Source organism: Desmodus rotundus, chromosome X (genome assembly GCF_022682495.2).
Source record: "Desmodus rotundus isolate HL8 chromosome X, HLdesRot8A.1, whole genome shotgun sequence".
Taxonomy (NCBI): domain Eukaryota; kingdom Metazoa; phylum Chordata; class Mammalia; order Chiroptera; family Phyllostomidae; genus Desmodus; species Desmodus rotundus.
Window position 1 is genome coordinate 7,006,519 of NC_071400.1, and position 12,438 is coordinate 7,018,956.

At 48.6% G+C, this 12,438-nt stretch overlaps 1 protein-coding gene across 1 annotated transcript in view; it reads left to right on the forward strand.

Annotated features, from left to right (window-relative positions):
- NALF2 (NALCN channel auxiliary factor 2) overlaps positions 1-2,930 on the forward strand; it is a 28,867-nt gene extending 25,937 nt beyond the window's left edge. The window contains exon 3 of the mRNA XM_053917433.1: positions 89-2,930. Coding sequence (XP_053773408.1) covers positions 89-474 — 386 coding nt within the window. The 3' untranslated portion in view covers positions 475-2,930. The remainder of the gene's footprint in view (positions 1-88) is intronic.
- The last annotated feature ends 9,508 nt before the right edge of the window (positions 2,931-12,438 follow it).

Consider the following 12,438-nt stretch of genomic DNA (forward strand, 5'->3'; position numbering starts at 1 on the left):
CTGCAGTCGGTGCCAGTGTTGAAAAGCTAGGAGAGGCACAGGCCTCAGCCCCCTCAGCGCCCCACCACACTTTCCTATCCCTTGGCAGGGTTGCTGGATACTTCGCCCAAGCGGCCGGAAAGCAAGTGCTGTGACGTGCAGTGGGTTTCCTGTGAGTCGGAGAAGAAGAAGTTCAAGGAGTCTGAGACCCCCAAAACCCACCACCAGCAGTTCCACCACTCCTATTTCCACCACTACCACCAACAGTATCGCCACTATCACCCCCGCCACGACCCCCCAGGCCGCATCGGCCACAAGCCCTCCCTGCTGCCGGTCTCTGGGGGCTCCCGCCTCAGCCCCAGCAGGATCCGGTTCTATGTCCTTGTTCTCATGCTCCTCCATACCATGGTGTCCTTCTCCAGCAGCCAGAGCGGTGGAGGACTGGGGCTGGAGGCACTGCCTGCCCTAGATGAGGGCCTGACTCGGGAAGAGTGATGGCGGGGAGGGAGGACAGACCTCCACCACACACCGACATCAGCTCCAACTCCCCCAGGGGGATGGGGAGGGGGCACCTCCCAAGGGAGATATAGGACCAGATGGGGGGCTGGGGAAATGGGGGACTACACATTGTCCCCAACCTATCCCCACCCCAAAAGCAGCTCCAACAGAAGGGCCAGAGGGCCCCAGGGAGCTGCAAACCTCATCCAGGAGAAAAGGGCCGGAGCAGTAGGCACCCCCTCCTAGGCCCCCATCCACGGGGCTTAGCAAACAAAAAGGGGGATAGTGGGGGTTGGACATGCCCACCCCTGCTAAGAGCCCTGACCCCAGGGAAGAAGGCTGCTCACCCAGCCTTGGCCCTGCAGGAAATGTTGGGGGGGCCCAGAGGGGAGAAGCTCTTTCCCCCCCTCCGCATTCCTTTTGTTGCCAAGATCCTTAATTCCCTTCTGCCCACACCCCTACAGGCAATGGCAGACGGTGCAGTGGCCCTCCTCAGGTGGGAAGTGCCAGACTGGGAGGTGAGAAACGCACAGGCGCAGCTGGGTCAGGACCCCAGTTCAACTGTACACCACCAGCCCAGGCAGTGAGGGGTAGGAATGGGGGACAGATTGAGTGCTGAAAGAGTGGGATAGGGAAGGGGGAGAGGAGAGCTGTGGGGCAGAGGGCTCAGAGAGGTAGCTAAACAGGTAATTGCTACCTGGCTTTGGGGATGTGGCTGATCAGCACTGAGGCAGGCTCAACGACCGCTCCCCAAATCCAAAAGGGTGGGATAAGGAGCCCTCTAGGGGAAAAGTGCGGGAACTGGGTCGTGGGACCTCGACACAGAGGGCTGAGGGCACATGTCAGACTGCCACTGTCCGAAGGGCCATATCTTACAGAAGGTGCACACACTCCCAAGGGCCACTCTTGCCCTGGAGATCTTGGCCTTGGGGCCAAAGACGTTTCCATTTCTGATCTCCATGGGGAGGAGGGACTTAAGCCCAAGTGGGTCAGGCCTGGCCTGGGTCCCCGTACTCCCCTGTCTCGTCCTAGCCCAGGCCTCCATGAAGGAGAACCTGGCGGCACTGCCCCAGGACTTTCCAGAGATGAGCCTCCCCTATCCCCACCCTGTCCCCATCCCCAGCCTACCAAAGAGTATTCGTTCCTTCCCACCCCTGACCCCATGGGTTACTATCCCAATTGTGGAACAAGCAGACCCCCTCCTCACCCTGTAGCGGGCCCCCTGATCCAGTCACCCCTGCTCCTTGCTGGAGAACATCCAGAAACTGGCAAAAGGACCCACTGAATACAGAGAATGCGCTGTCATTGTCATTGCCTGACAGACTTGAACTCTTTAGCCAGGTTAGAGGATTGACCAAGAAAAGAGGCATCAAGAGCCCTCTGGGGGCCATTAGCCTTGTGCAAATCTCTTGGGAGTAGGAGGCCACATTGCCTGGGACGTCTCAAAGGCAATAGGGAGCCGGAATAGTGTTCCTGGCACAGGCCAAGGGGCTTCGGTGCCAGAAGAGCTCATGCTCTAGGATGTGAAGGGGAAGGGTGGGCACAGAGCCACATTAGGTAAAACCAAGAAGGGCATCAGGAGGGGACAGGTGAAATCAATCAGCTTGGAGGACAAGGGAAACTTCCCTTATAGAGAGCAAATCATTCAAGGGCCTCAGCTGGGTCCCAAGCAGACTTCATGAGACTGTGGAGTCCTTCCCTGCCAGTTTCCTCATTTCTCACAGCGTGCCCCTTCCCCCAACCCACGTGCCCTGCACACACACTCCCATTTGGCCCTCAGCACTTCGGGCCTGACCACATACCTGATCCCTAGAGTGCTCTTTTCAGCTGGGGAGGGAAAGAGGTGCTGGCTCCTTTCCAGAGATGCTTATGTAGACGTGAAAGACCCTAGGTACTGCCTTCTAACTCCTGCATCCTCAGGAGGGGAAAAGGGGACTGGGAAGGAGAGGGGGACCTTAGGGCCCTATAGAGAATGGACCCTTGGAGACTCCCATCCCCTCTTCCCCCTCACCAAGTGCCCAGGAGACCCCTGGCTCAGACCAGCCCAGGCCCTTGCCCAGTGGCGGGGGAAAAGGGGCACCTCACTCCACCTCAAAGTCATTTGACTGTCCCTATCCACCCCACCACCCAGATGTTACACCACCCCTCAAGCTGCCCTGCCCTCTGCCATAGGTAGCAGAGCCGGGCAGCTTTCTTATGCCATTTTCTACACTGTGCTTCATGAGTAGGACTTTCTTGCACTAGTTTCTATGACTGAGTCTCCAAGCTGGATTCCTAGTAGTCCCCTGTCCCTTCCTCCCTCACCCAGCTATGATTCAGTTGTCCCCCTTCTCCTGCCTCTGTGTTTCGGTGAGAGTCTTTGTATGTGTACTGCTTTCTGTTTTGTTGCATTGTGGGGCAGAGGCCTCTCTGCTCTTGTTTAACCCCATAAAGAAATAAATGGTAAGACTTGATGATAACCCTCCCTTTGTGGTTGTGTTCTGTAGCGTCAAGCACTGTTGCCGAGGAAATAGTCTATGGCTGGGGTGGGGGGAACAGAGGGACCAGAGGATGCTGACCCTGTGCCTGGCCCCTTGATGGCTCCAGTGTTGGAAAAATAAATGGGGGTGAAGACTCTGTAGTAGGCCATTGTACACGGAATCACAAACTCAACCTCCTGCAGTGATCAGGCAGGAGTGAAGTCGCCTAGGCAGGGGTCAAGTGCATACTCTAGTGTTGCATATGGTGAGGAGTACAGGGTGCATGCAGGCTACAGGGGGGCCACTGAAGCCCCCAGGTTGTCTTTGGGAATGTGGGCTCAACATTGTCAGATCTTATCATTTTGGGGGGGGGGATGTCAGGACACAGGGTTTGTACACAAAGCTCTCTGATTTCTAAATGTTGGCTCAAGTCAAAACCGAACAAACACATAAACAAACCTCTGTATGGACTAAACGTGTCAGCAGGCCCCACATAGCCTGGGGATGAGTGGTTTTGCATGTTTGTCACAGCTTTTGGTTCTAGTGTACCAGCCTCGCCTCCTACCCCAGGCCCGCCTTCCCACCCTGGGAGGGAAAGGCATTCAGTAGGAACTGCTGGGGGTGAGGTGGCAGGCAGAGCCCCCCATGTAAACAGAAGAGACAGCAGGAGTTAGAAGGGGACCTGTCCTCACTGAACTGCTGAGTTCCTTTGCCAAGAAAACACAAGTCCCCAAGTTCCTCAGAAGTCAGCATAGCATGGAGGTTAGGGAGTGGTGTCCAGAACCAGAGTGTATGAGTTCAAAGCCTAGTACCACCATCTGCCACTTATCTGACTTTGCACAAGTTCCTTGACTTCTTGGAGCGTTCGTATCCTCATCTATCAAAAGAGTTATTATTGTGAGAATTAGATGATGTGCACAAGGCACTTTGCACAACACTGGCACAAAGGAGCTGTTCGAATGCTGATGGTTATTATTGCCGTAATAATGTGTCTTCTCTTTCCTTCACTTCCACCTAAAATGGTCACCAAGTTCTGTCAATTCCATCTCTGTAATATATGTCAAGTCTTTCCCCTTTCCACCCCCACTGCCACTTGGCCAGTTCGGGCCCTCAGTAGCTCTTGCCTGGACTATTGAGATGGCCTACCAAGTAATCTCTTACTCATTCCCCCCAGTTCCAATCCAACTTCCCCTAGCACAGTGTGGTCAGGCTGTTAGGAGACCCTCCAGAAATACTTTGTCAAAAGAACTGCTACCATAATGTGTACATCTCATCCTCCTAAAGCAAACACATTACATCCATGATCAAGAACATCAGATGGCTCCATGTGGCCTGTAAAATCAAGTCTCAACTTCTTAGCATGACTTTCAAGGCTCTTTCTATTCTGACCCTATCCTTCAGGTCTGCTCTTCCACCACGGACTATCGCATCACGTGTGTGTCCCAGCCCCGTCTCACTGCTGCTCATTCACGGAGTGAGCTCTGCACCTTTTCATCTGCCCTTCACTTACATTGTTTCTTCTGCCTGAAATGCCCTCTCTGCATTGCTGCCTATCACTGCCTTACCCAGTGGTCAAAGTCCAACTCAGATGCCCCCTCTTCTATGAAGATTTCCACATTCCCCCTCTCCCAAGCTGAAAATAATCTCATCTTCTGTATTCCTATGACACTTTGTACCTTAATTCTGGTACTTATTACACCCTATCTGTATTGAACTTATTCATTCATTCATTCATCTAAAACATACCTATTGAGTCCTGGCCACCAGTGTGCTGCAGTTGGTTGGATTGTTGTCTCATAAACCAAAAGGTCACTGGTTCGATTCCCAGTCAGGGCACATGCCTAGGTTGTGGATTCGATCCCCAGTCAGAGCACCTATGCATGTAAGGGAGGCAAGCAATCCATGTTTCTCACATTGATGTCTCTCTCTCTCTCTCTCTCTCTCTCTGTCACTCTCTCACTCTTTCTCCCCCTAACCCTCTTGCTAAAAAAAAAATTATAATGATAAATAAAACTGTACATATTGAATAGTTACTATATGTGAAGCACTGTGCTGGGGGTTCAGAATACAGCCGTGGTCCATACATTATGGATCCACAAGATAATGTGATGCCATACATTCGACAACCATAATATGCTTACTATAACATTCAAGTTTTTATTTCACCACATGCCTATGAGTAGAGTCAAGCACTCTTGGTCTTGGACATAGAAAAGAATCATAGGGGACTGGAGAAGGCTACACACTCATAGTGCTACAGCAGTAAAGGGCCCAACAGCTGTTCCAGGGAGGTAGTCCTACCAGCCACACATTGTCCTTTGACCAAGCAGCCATCCCTCTGAACGATCCGTTCGACCCAGGCCCAGGCTCTGGTGTTCTCCCTTCAGTTCAATCCAATGGCAGACAGCCTCAGTCTGTTCCCCCTCAGCATTGCAAGGTGGGGGAGGAGGGATGGGCGGGGGTGGTGGTGGCGGTGGCAATGGCTCACGACCCTGGAAGTGCAACAGAGTCACCTGTAGAGTTTTCACTCTGGCTCCACCAGCAGAGATTTGGATTTAATTAATCTGGGTTGGAGTTCCAGCTTTAGCATTGTTTAACAAACTCCACAGTGATTCTAATGTGCAGCCAGGCTTGGCAATCATGCGATGAAGAAAAGGAACTACATGAAGTTCTTGTTATTTGAGGATAAGTGGTGCTAGAAAAAGGCCACTTACCCTGAATCCACTTGAGGCAGAGACCAACATTTCACAGCAGAGTAGGGGAAAAAGGAAGAAAGGGTTTGACTGAGATTTTGCCTTGAGAAATAAAATTGAAAATGTGGAAAACATTTTTGTTTCAATTTAAAATGTATAAATAGCCTTAGCCTTGCAGCTCAGTCAGTAAGAGCATCATCCCGATACACCAAGGTTGTGGGTTCAATCATCGGTCAGGGCACATAAAAGAATCAACCAATAGAATAAATAAGTGGAACAACAAATCAATGTCTCTCTCTCTCTCTCCCTTCCTCTCTAAAATCACTAAATAAAATATTTTTTAAATCTTAAAAAAATAAAATGCGTAAATAATTGCAACTATGCATTAATTCTTAGAATGAACCAAAAATGAATCAAGCACTGTGGAAATAATATAATTTTCCTGACCAAAGTTCATGAGAGCACATCCACTTTTGCCACACAATCATAATCACATAATCAGTATGTTTTTATTATTGCTTCAATTTCATTGCTAGTAATCCATCTGTTTAGATTTTTCTGTTTCTTCCTGGTTCCTTGGAAGGTTTTATGCTTCTAGAAGTTTGTCCATTTCTTTTAGATTGTCAAATTAGTTGGCATATAATTATTTGTAGTATTCTTTAGTGATTCCTTGTATTTCTGTGCTGTCAGTTGTAACTCAGTAATAAACAGTCTTGTTTTGTGTTTCCAAAATTAGAGAGTTTCTTCCATTATTACAAGGACCTCTTGTTATCCTTTAAGAGTTGAATTATGTTCTTTGAAGCCTTGATCCTGCCATTACGCAGGTCAATTTTCTCTTCTGCCAGTGGTAACCGGTCTATCTCTGCCAAATCCCCATTCATCAAGGGCATTACATGACATTAGAGATGGTCTTCAACATCACTTGCATTGACTTCATGAAACTCTAAATCTTTCTCAAGACCTGCAGTTTCATTCTGAAATTTGTTGCATTGTGCAATGCTAACAATTATCAAGAGTCTGAAAAAGACCTTAGTAGTGGGCATAGATAAACAGTATCAGGGTGTGAAGTGAAGGGAGGGACTTGAGTAGGCCTCCAAATAGTGAACATTTTGTGCCATGACCACTTTGCCTTTCATAAAGTCCCCTTTCCTTTTTGGGTTTTTAATCTGCTTATCTCTACAACGAAGGGATGGCATTAAATGTTGTTATAAAGGTTAAATGAACTTCAATGAAATAATACATGTGAAAGTGTTATGCACAGTTCCTAACACAGAATGGGAACTCACAATTACTACCCTTACTTATCTCCCAAAACATTTTTAGATTCTTTTAGAAGACACTAAGGACAAAGAAGGAAAAGGAGAGAGGTACATCAGAGTAACTAGAAAGAAGACCCAGAACTTCTGCCCCAGGCTAAAGTTTCAGTCTCATTGCCATTTTCTCTTGTCATATTCTCTGTGGAGGGGCACTAAGCACTGAGTACCTATTAGACTAACTGCATAGGGTTGTAGAATCCAAAGATCAGACAGGCCATCTGCCCTCACAAAGGTCCTGGGTTGGTTGGGGAAAAAATGGATGAAGAGAAATTGTTCGAAATACCTCTAGCATCTGACAATTTTTTCCATCTCCATTGTCCATAGACCAGGGGACCATCAACTCGCTCCTGGACCATTGCAATGGCCTCCTGATTGGTCTCCCTGCTTCCAATCTTGCCATCAGCACTCCCCGCCACCCCCGCTACATTCCACCCAGACTGATCTTCTAAAAATGCAAATCAGATCATGTCTCTCCTCTGCTAACATTCTCCAATAGCTTTCCATCTCAACTGGAATAAAATTCGTGGCCCACACAGCCCTGCACAACCTGTCACTTGCCTACCTCTCCTATCTCAGTACACTCTTTTCACTATCCTCCAACGACTGTGCCTTATTACTCTTCCTCTGATGTAGGAGGTTTATTCCTGTCTCAAGACCTGTATATGTGACCTTCCTCAGCCTGAAATGTTCCCCCAGGTTTTTACAAGTGTGGCTCCTTCTCATGATTAGATCTCAGTTCACATGTCACTTTCTCAGAAAGGCCTTTCCTGACTACTCTAGTTATGGTAGTGCCCTTCTTGCCCCAGACACTCTATCATATTGCTCAGCTTTTTATAAAATCTAGTACTGGTAACTATTTGAAATGATTTGATTTATACATGGGCTTTCCTATTCATTGCCTCTCTCTTTATTTGAATGGAAGCTCTGAGCGGAAAAGGATCTGTGTGTCCCCTGTCTCCCCAGTGCCTTAGTAATGGTTCACCCAGTAAATGGATGGGGATGCAGGGCAGTAGTGGTTTATTCAGGCAGAGTGATCGGTGGCAGGATGTGCAGAGTGGATGGCAAGAGATGAAGCTTGAAAGATGGCTTTGGGAAGGTCTTTAAAGTCAAACTAGGAAATTTGAGCTTTATGCAGAGACCCATTGGGAGCCATGGAAGATTGTTGAGCTTAAGAAGAATATTCTCAGTTGACCTGGGGTAAGATTCATCTAATGTCATGTGCCGGGTGGATTGTGGGTGAAATGAATGGCCGGTCTTGTTTAAGAGTCTGTCAACCACTACGGGCCCCACCTGTGCATTCGCTTGCCTCCAGGGCTTCCCCTGAGGCTCTGTGCCATTAGCTCCCCCACTCTTCTGGGGCCACACAAGCCCCCTGACTGCCGTTCCCCGCCACCGGACGCTGGGTGGCGCTGTGGCTCCTCTTACCCGGGCTGGAGGCGCCAGGCAGGCGGAGACACGGCCGCCGAACCGGGCCTGGCGCGGTGGTCCGGCGCCGCCAGCCGAGCGGGCTCTTTCTTGTCCGCCTCTTTCTCCCACTTTCTCATTGCCTGGCGTCCAGACCCGTTCCCGCCCCCACCCGCATCCCAGACCTCCTCTGCCTGTTTCCCTCTCTCTCTCTGCCGGTCCTTGGCTTTCCGACCCTGCAGGCCAAAGTGGGGCCAGAGGCGCAGGGTCTGGCGGGATGCTGGAGCGGCTGGGGACGCGTGGTTCCCTCTCTTTGCAGCCCATCGAGGCCTCAGCCCTTCCAGGATCCTAAAGGACTATACAGAGCTACCGCAGCCACCACCTTGAGTAATCCGCCAGCGGGTCCAGCCAGGCCTGAACCAAAGGGAGGTCAGGGCTGCAGGGGCAGCCTTTTGAGGAAAAGGGGCCAGAGCCGTTAAGGGCCAATTCACCGTTTATGTTAATAGCCCTGCCTTTCTTCTTGGCCCTTGGATCAAGAAGCCAGTCATCTGGGACTCCTTTGGTCCCTTCCACTCTCCTACTCTATGACCCAAATATCCTATGTGTCTTTCTATGCATATTCTATATCCAAAACGAACCCCTCCAGCCTCACTGCTGTTGTCTGCCCAGAGCCTCGTTAAGCCCCAACTGGTCTCCCCGCCTCCAGCCCCAGACTTCAGCTCGCAGTGCCGGTGCCAGGAGCCTCCCGGAGCACGGGCCTGGCATCCTACCCCAGTAATGGCTCCAACTGCTTGGAAAAATCGAAAGCTGGCCTTCAGAACCATCCACACCCTGACCTCCCCGTTTTGGCTTCACCTCTACCCCCTCATAGGTTGCCCTGAATAAAAGAGGACCTAGAATAGGAACTGAACACAGTGAGAGGCTCCCTTGGGCATCTACTGGGAAAGCTCTCACTCATGATGGCACTGTCACAAGACTGCAGAGATGCAGAGAACACACGGCCCGCCTCTCCTGGGGTCTGGAAGCTCAGCTACACTTATTCCTTTGCCCCCTCCTTTTGTCTCCCATCCTCCCCAGATCTGGATCTGTTCTGCTCTCCTGAGAACTCTCTGTTCCCCTTCCCATCTGTGTTGGGCACTTGCCTCTGATCCTCCTGCTGGTACAGGAGGCTTTTTCTCAACACCACTATTGCACTAAGTGGTTGATGACATGCATGACCAGGTTTCTCCATAATGCTGAGTCTCGGTTTCAGCAGTTTTGTTTTGTTTTGTTTTTCTCGAGGAGCCTAATATTCACAGATGCTAAGACTACAGATCTAAGACTCTCTGTGAGGAAAGGCTGGAGACACTTGTATTGAATTTAGCCCTGTTGAAACCCAGCATACAACTGTGTCAATGAACATGGAAAAGCACACAAGTGAACAGGAAAATTGGTAAAGACAGATTTATCAGCAAACAAAGCACCGATGTTTGATTTCAGGCTGCCCTGTGCCCTTGGACTCCAGGAATCTGTGCCCAGAGTTAGATACGGCTCATTCATGGTAATAGAAGCAGCCTGGTGTAGGAAAGAGCTTGGGATCAAAACATAACCATGAGAAAGGTGTGCTAACATGAGACAGCTCACCTTCCCTGGCTCCCTCTCAGGGAAGCTTCTCCTGGGAAATGACAGCTTCCTGTCCCCCAAACAACCTCTATTGCCAAGACCGTTCTCTTCCACGTGTACTACACATGGGACACAGTGTCACCCTGCTCCTCACAATAACCCTGTGCAGTATGGATAATGAGTTTAGGTTGCCAGATGAAGAAACTGAGGCTCAGTGAGGCCAAAAGACCCACCCTCCTTCTCCCCCCTGCCAAAAAGAAAAAAAAACCCATCAGAACAAAAGGCTATGACTAGAAGCCAGAAATTCCAACTCCAAGACCACTGCCAGCATCTTCTCTCCCACAGTTCATGACCTGTTGAGGACTCAAAGCGAGGCCAACTGGCCCCCGCACTATATCCTCACTCTGTGCTCAAGAGCAGATATAAACACAAGCAGTGTGGCTGAAGCAGCAGAAAGGGCTTTCTCCTGGCTGCCACCTTGCCTGGGGCAGAATGAGAGCAGGGCGACTCAGAGGAGGTTTGTAGGCCCAGCAGAGCAACAGCCAGACTCAAGCCAGACTCCTGCTAGAGCTGAGGTCTCCAACGAGAGGCCTTTGGAAGCCTGTTGTTTGGCTTGGCAGTGTCTGTCAGTGCAATGCTTAAATTTGACTGACGTTTCCTCAATGAGGCAGTTAGTTTTTTTTAATTTATTGATTTCAGAGAAAGAGAGAAAAACATCAATTTGCTGTTCCACTAATTGATGCACCCATTGGTTGCTTCTTGTATGCGCCGTGACCGGGAATTGAACCTAAACTTTAGTATATCAGGATGATGCTCTAACCAACTGAGCTACTTGGCCAGGGCCAAGACATTTAAGTTTAATAAAAGTTCAATAAGAATATAGTTATTAAGAGTATGGCCTGGATTTGCATCCTGACTCTGCTACTTGTTCTGTGTGATTCTGGGAAGGTGACTTAAACTCTCTCTGCCTCACTTTGCTCATCTGTAAAGTGGAGATAAACAACAATACTCTACCTCATAGAGTACAATGAATATTAAGGTATGAGATCTAAACCACTTAGAATGGTGCCTGACACATAGTAAGTGCTGTATGGGTATTTGCTATTATTATTATATAAATGGAGGAGAGTTCACATATAATCCATATTTCTAGCTTCTTAACAATTCAGAAGACCTGACCATGGCCCCCATGGCCAGCTGGAACCAAATGTCCCTCTGAGGATGGAGCGTGCTCTCTCGTGGTCAGCCCCAGCCCCACGACTCCCCATTTGCTCCCTGCCACTGAAGGTAGGTGTCAGGTGCCTTTTATCATATTACATGCAGCTTGCTTTGTGGTTTTCCATTGTCTATCTGGTTTTTAAAACCAGTCTGTCATCCGGCTGCTGCCTAAATGGTTCAAGGGACAAAAATGTGACTGAGTAGAAATTGATAGCCAATGGGGATATTGTTAGCCAATGTGGGTTAAACCCCTACCAGGCCTTTGCTCCACTTCTTCTAATGTCCCAGAATGGCACTTAGTTGCACCAACTTGAAGATCAAGGAAAGAAGCAAAGTGGTACAGGGAGGCAAAATTAACCTGTGATGTTCCAGAGCATTCCCTCCTACAGCCTCACAGTTGGGTTTAAAATCTGGTTCAAGGGTAGTAAGATATACCCACACACATGCCAAATTATGCATGCTCAAGAATAGTTTTTGCATCATTGTGAGTAATAGAACTGATTAGAAGGAACCCAAATGTCATCAATAAAAGAGTAGTTAAGTAAAATTTGATGCATTCATACAATGGAATACTCTGCCGCTATTAAAAAGAACAGGAGCCGTGTGTACAGAGTACTTCCATTTCTGTGGGAAAGGAAATGGGAAATAGAAATATACAGGGTCCGGCAGAAGAAGGCCTGCTTGAGTGTGGTTGGTAGAGTAATAACATGGGTATAATAACTTATAGTTTAATTTGAACATTTCACCTAAAATGTCATATGGTGTGCTTGAGTATGATATCATTATGTTACAGAATTACATGCTTATGATTTTGTAATAGAAGATTTTATAATAAAAAGGGGGTGTTACTTGTGCTGGACCCTGTATATATACATATTTGCTCGTATTTGAATAGAATATCTCCGGAAGGATATCTGCATATAGTATAGGTATAAAATCTCTGTGGAAGGTTATATCAGGAAAGTGGTGAGCATGGTTGTCTCTGGGGAAAGGAATTGTGTGACTTGGGAAAGAAGGAGACATGCTTTTTTCTTTTTCTGTTTAAGATTTTATTTATTTTTAGAGACAGGAGAGAGGGAGAGAAACATCAATGTGCGGGAGAAACCTTGATTGGTTGCCTCTTGCAAGAGACCCCAACCAGGCACCTGGCCCACAACCCAGTCACATGCCCTCACCAGGAATCAAACCGGTAACTTTGCAAGACAATGCCCAACTCATTGAGCCATACCAGTCAGGCCGAGACATACTTTGTTCAAGATACATCTTTTT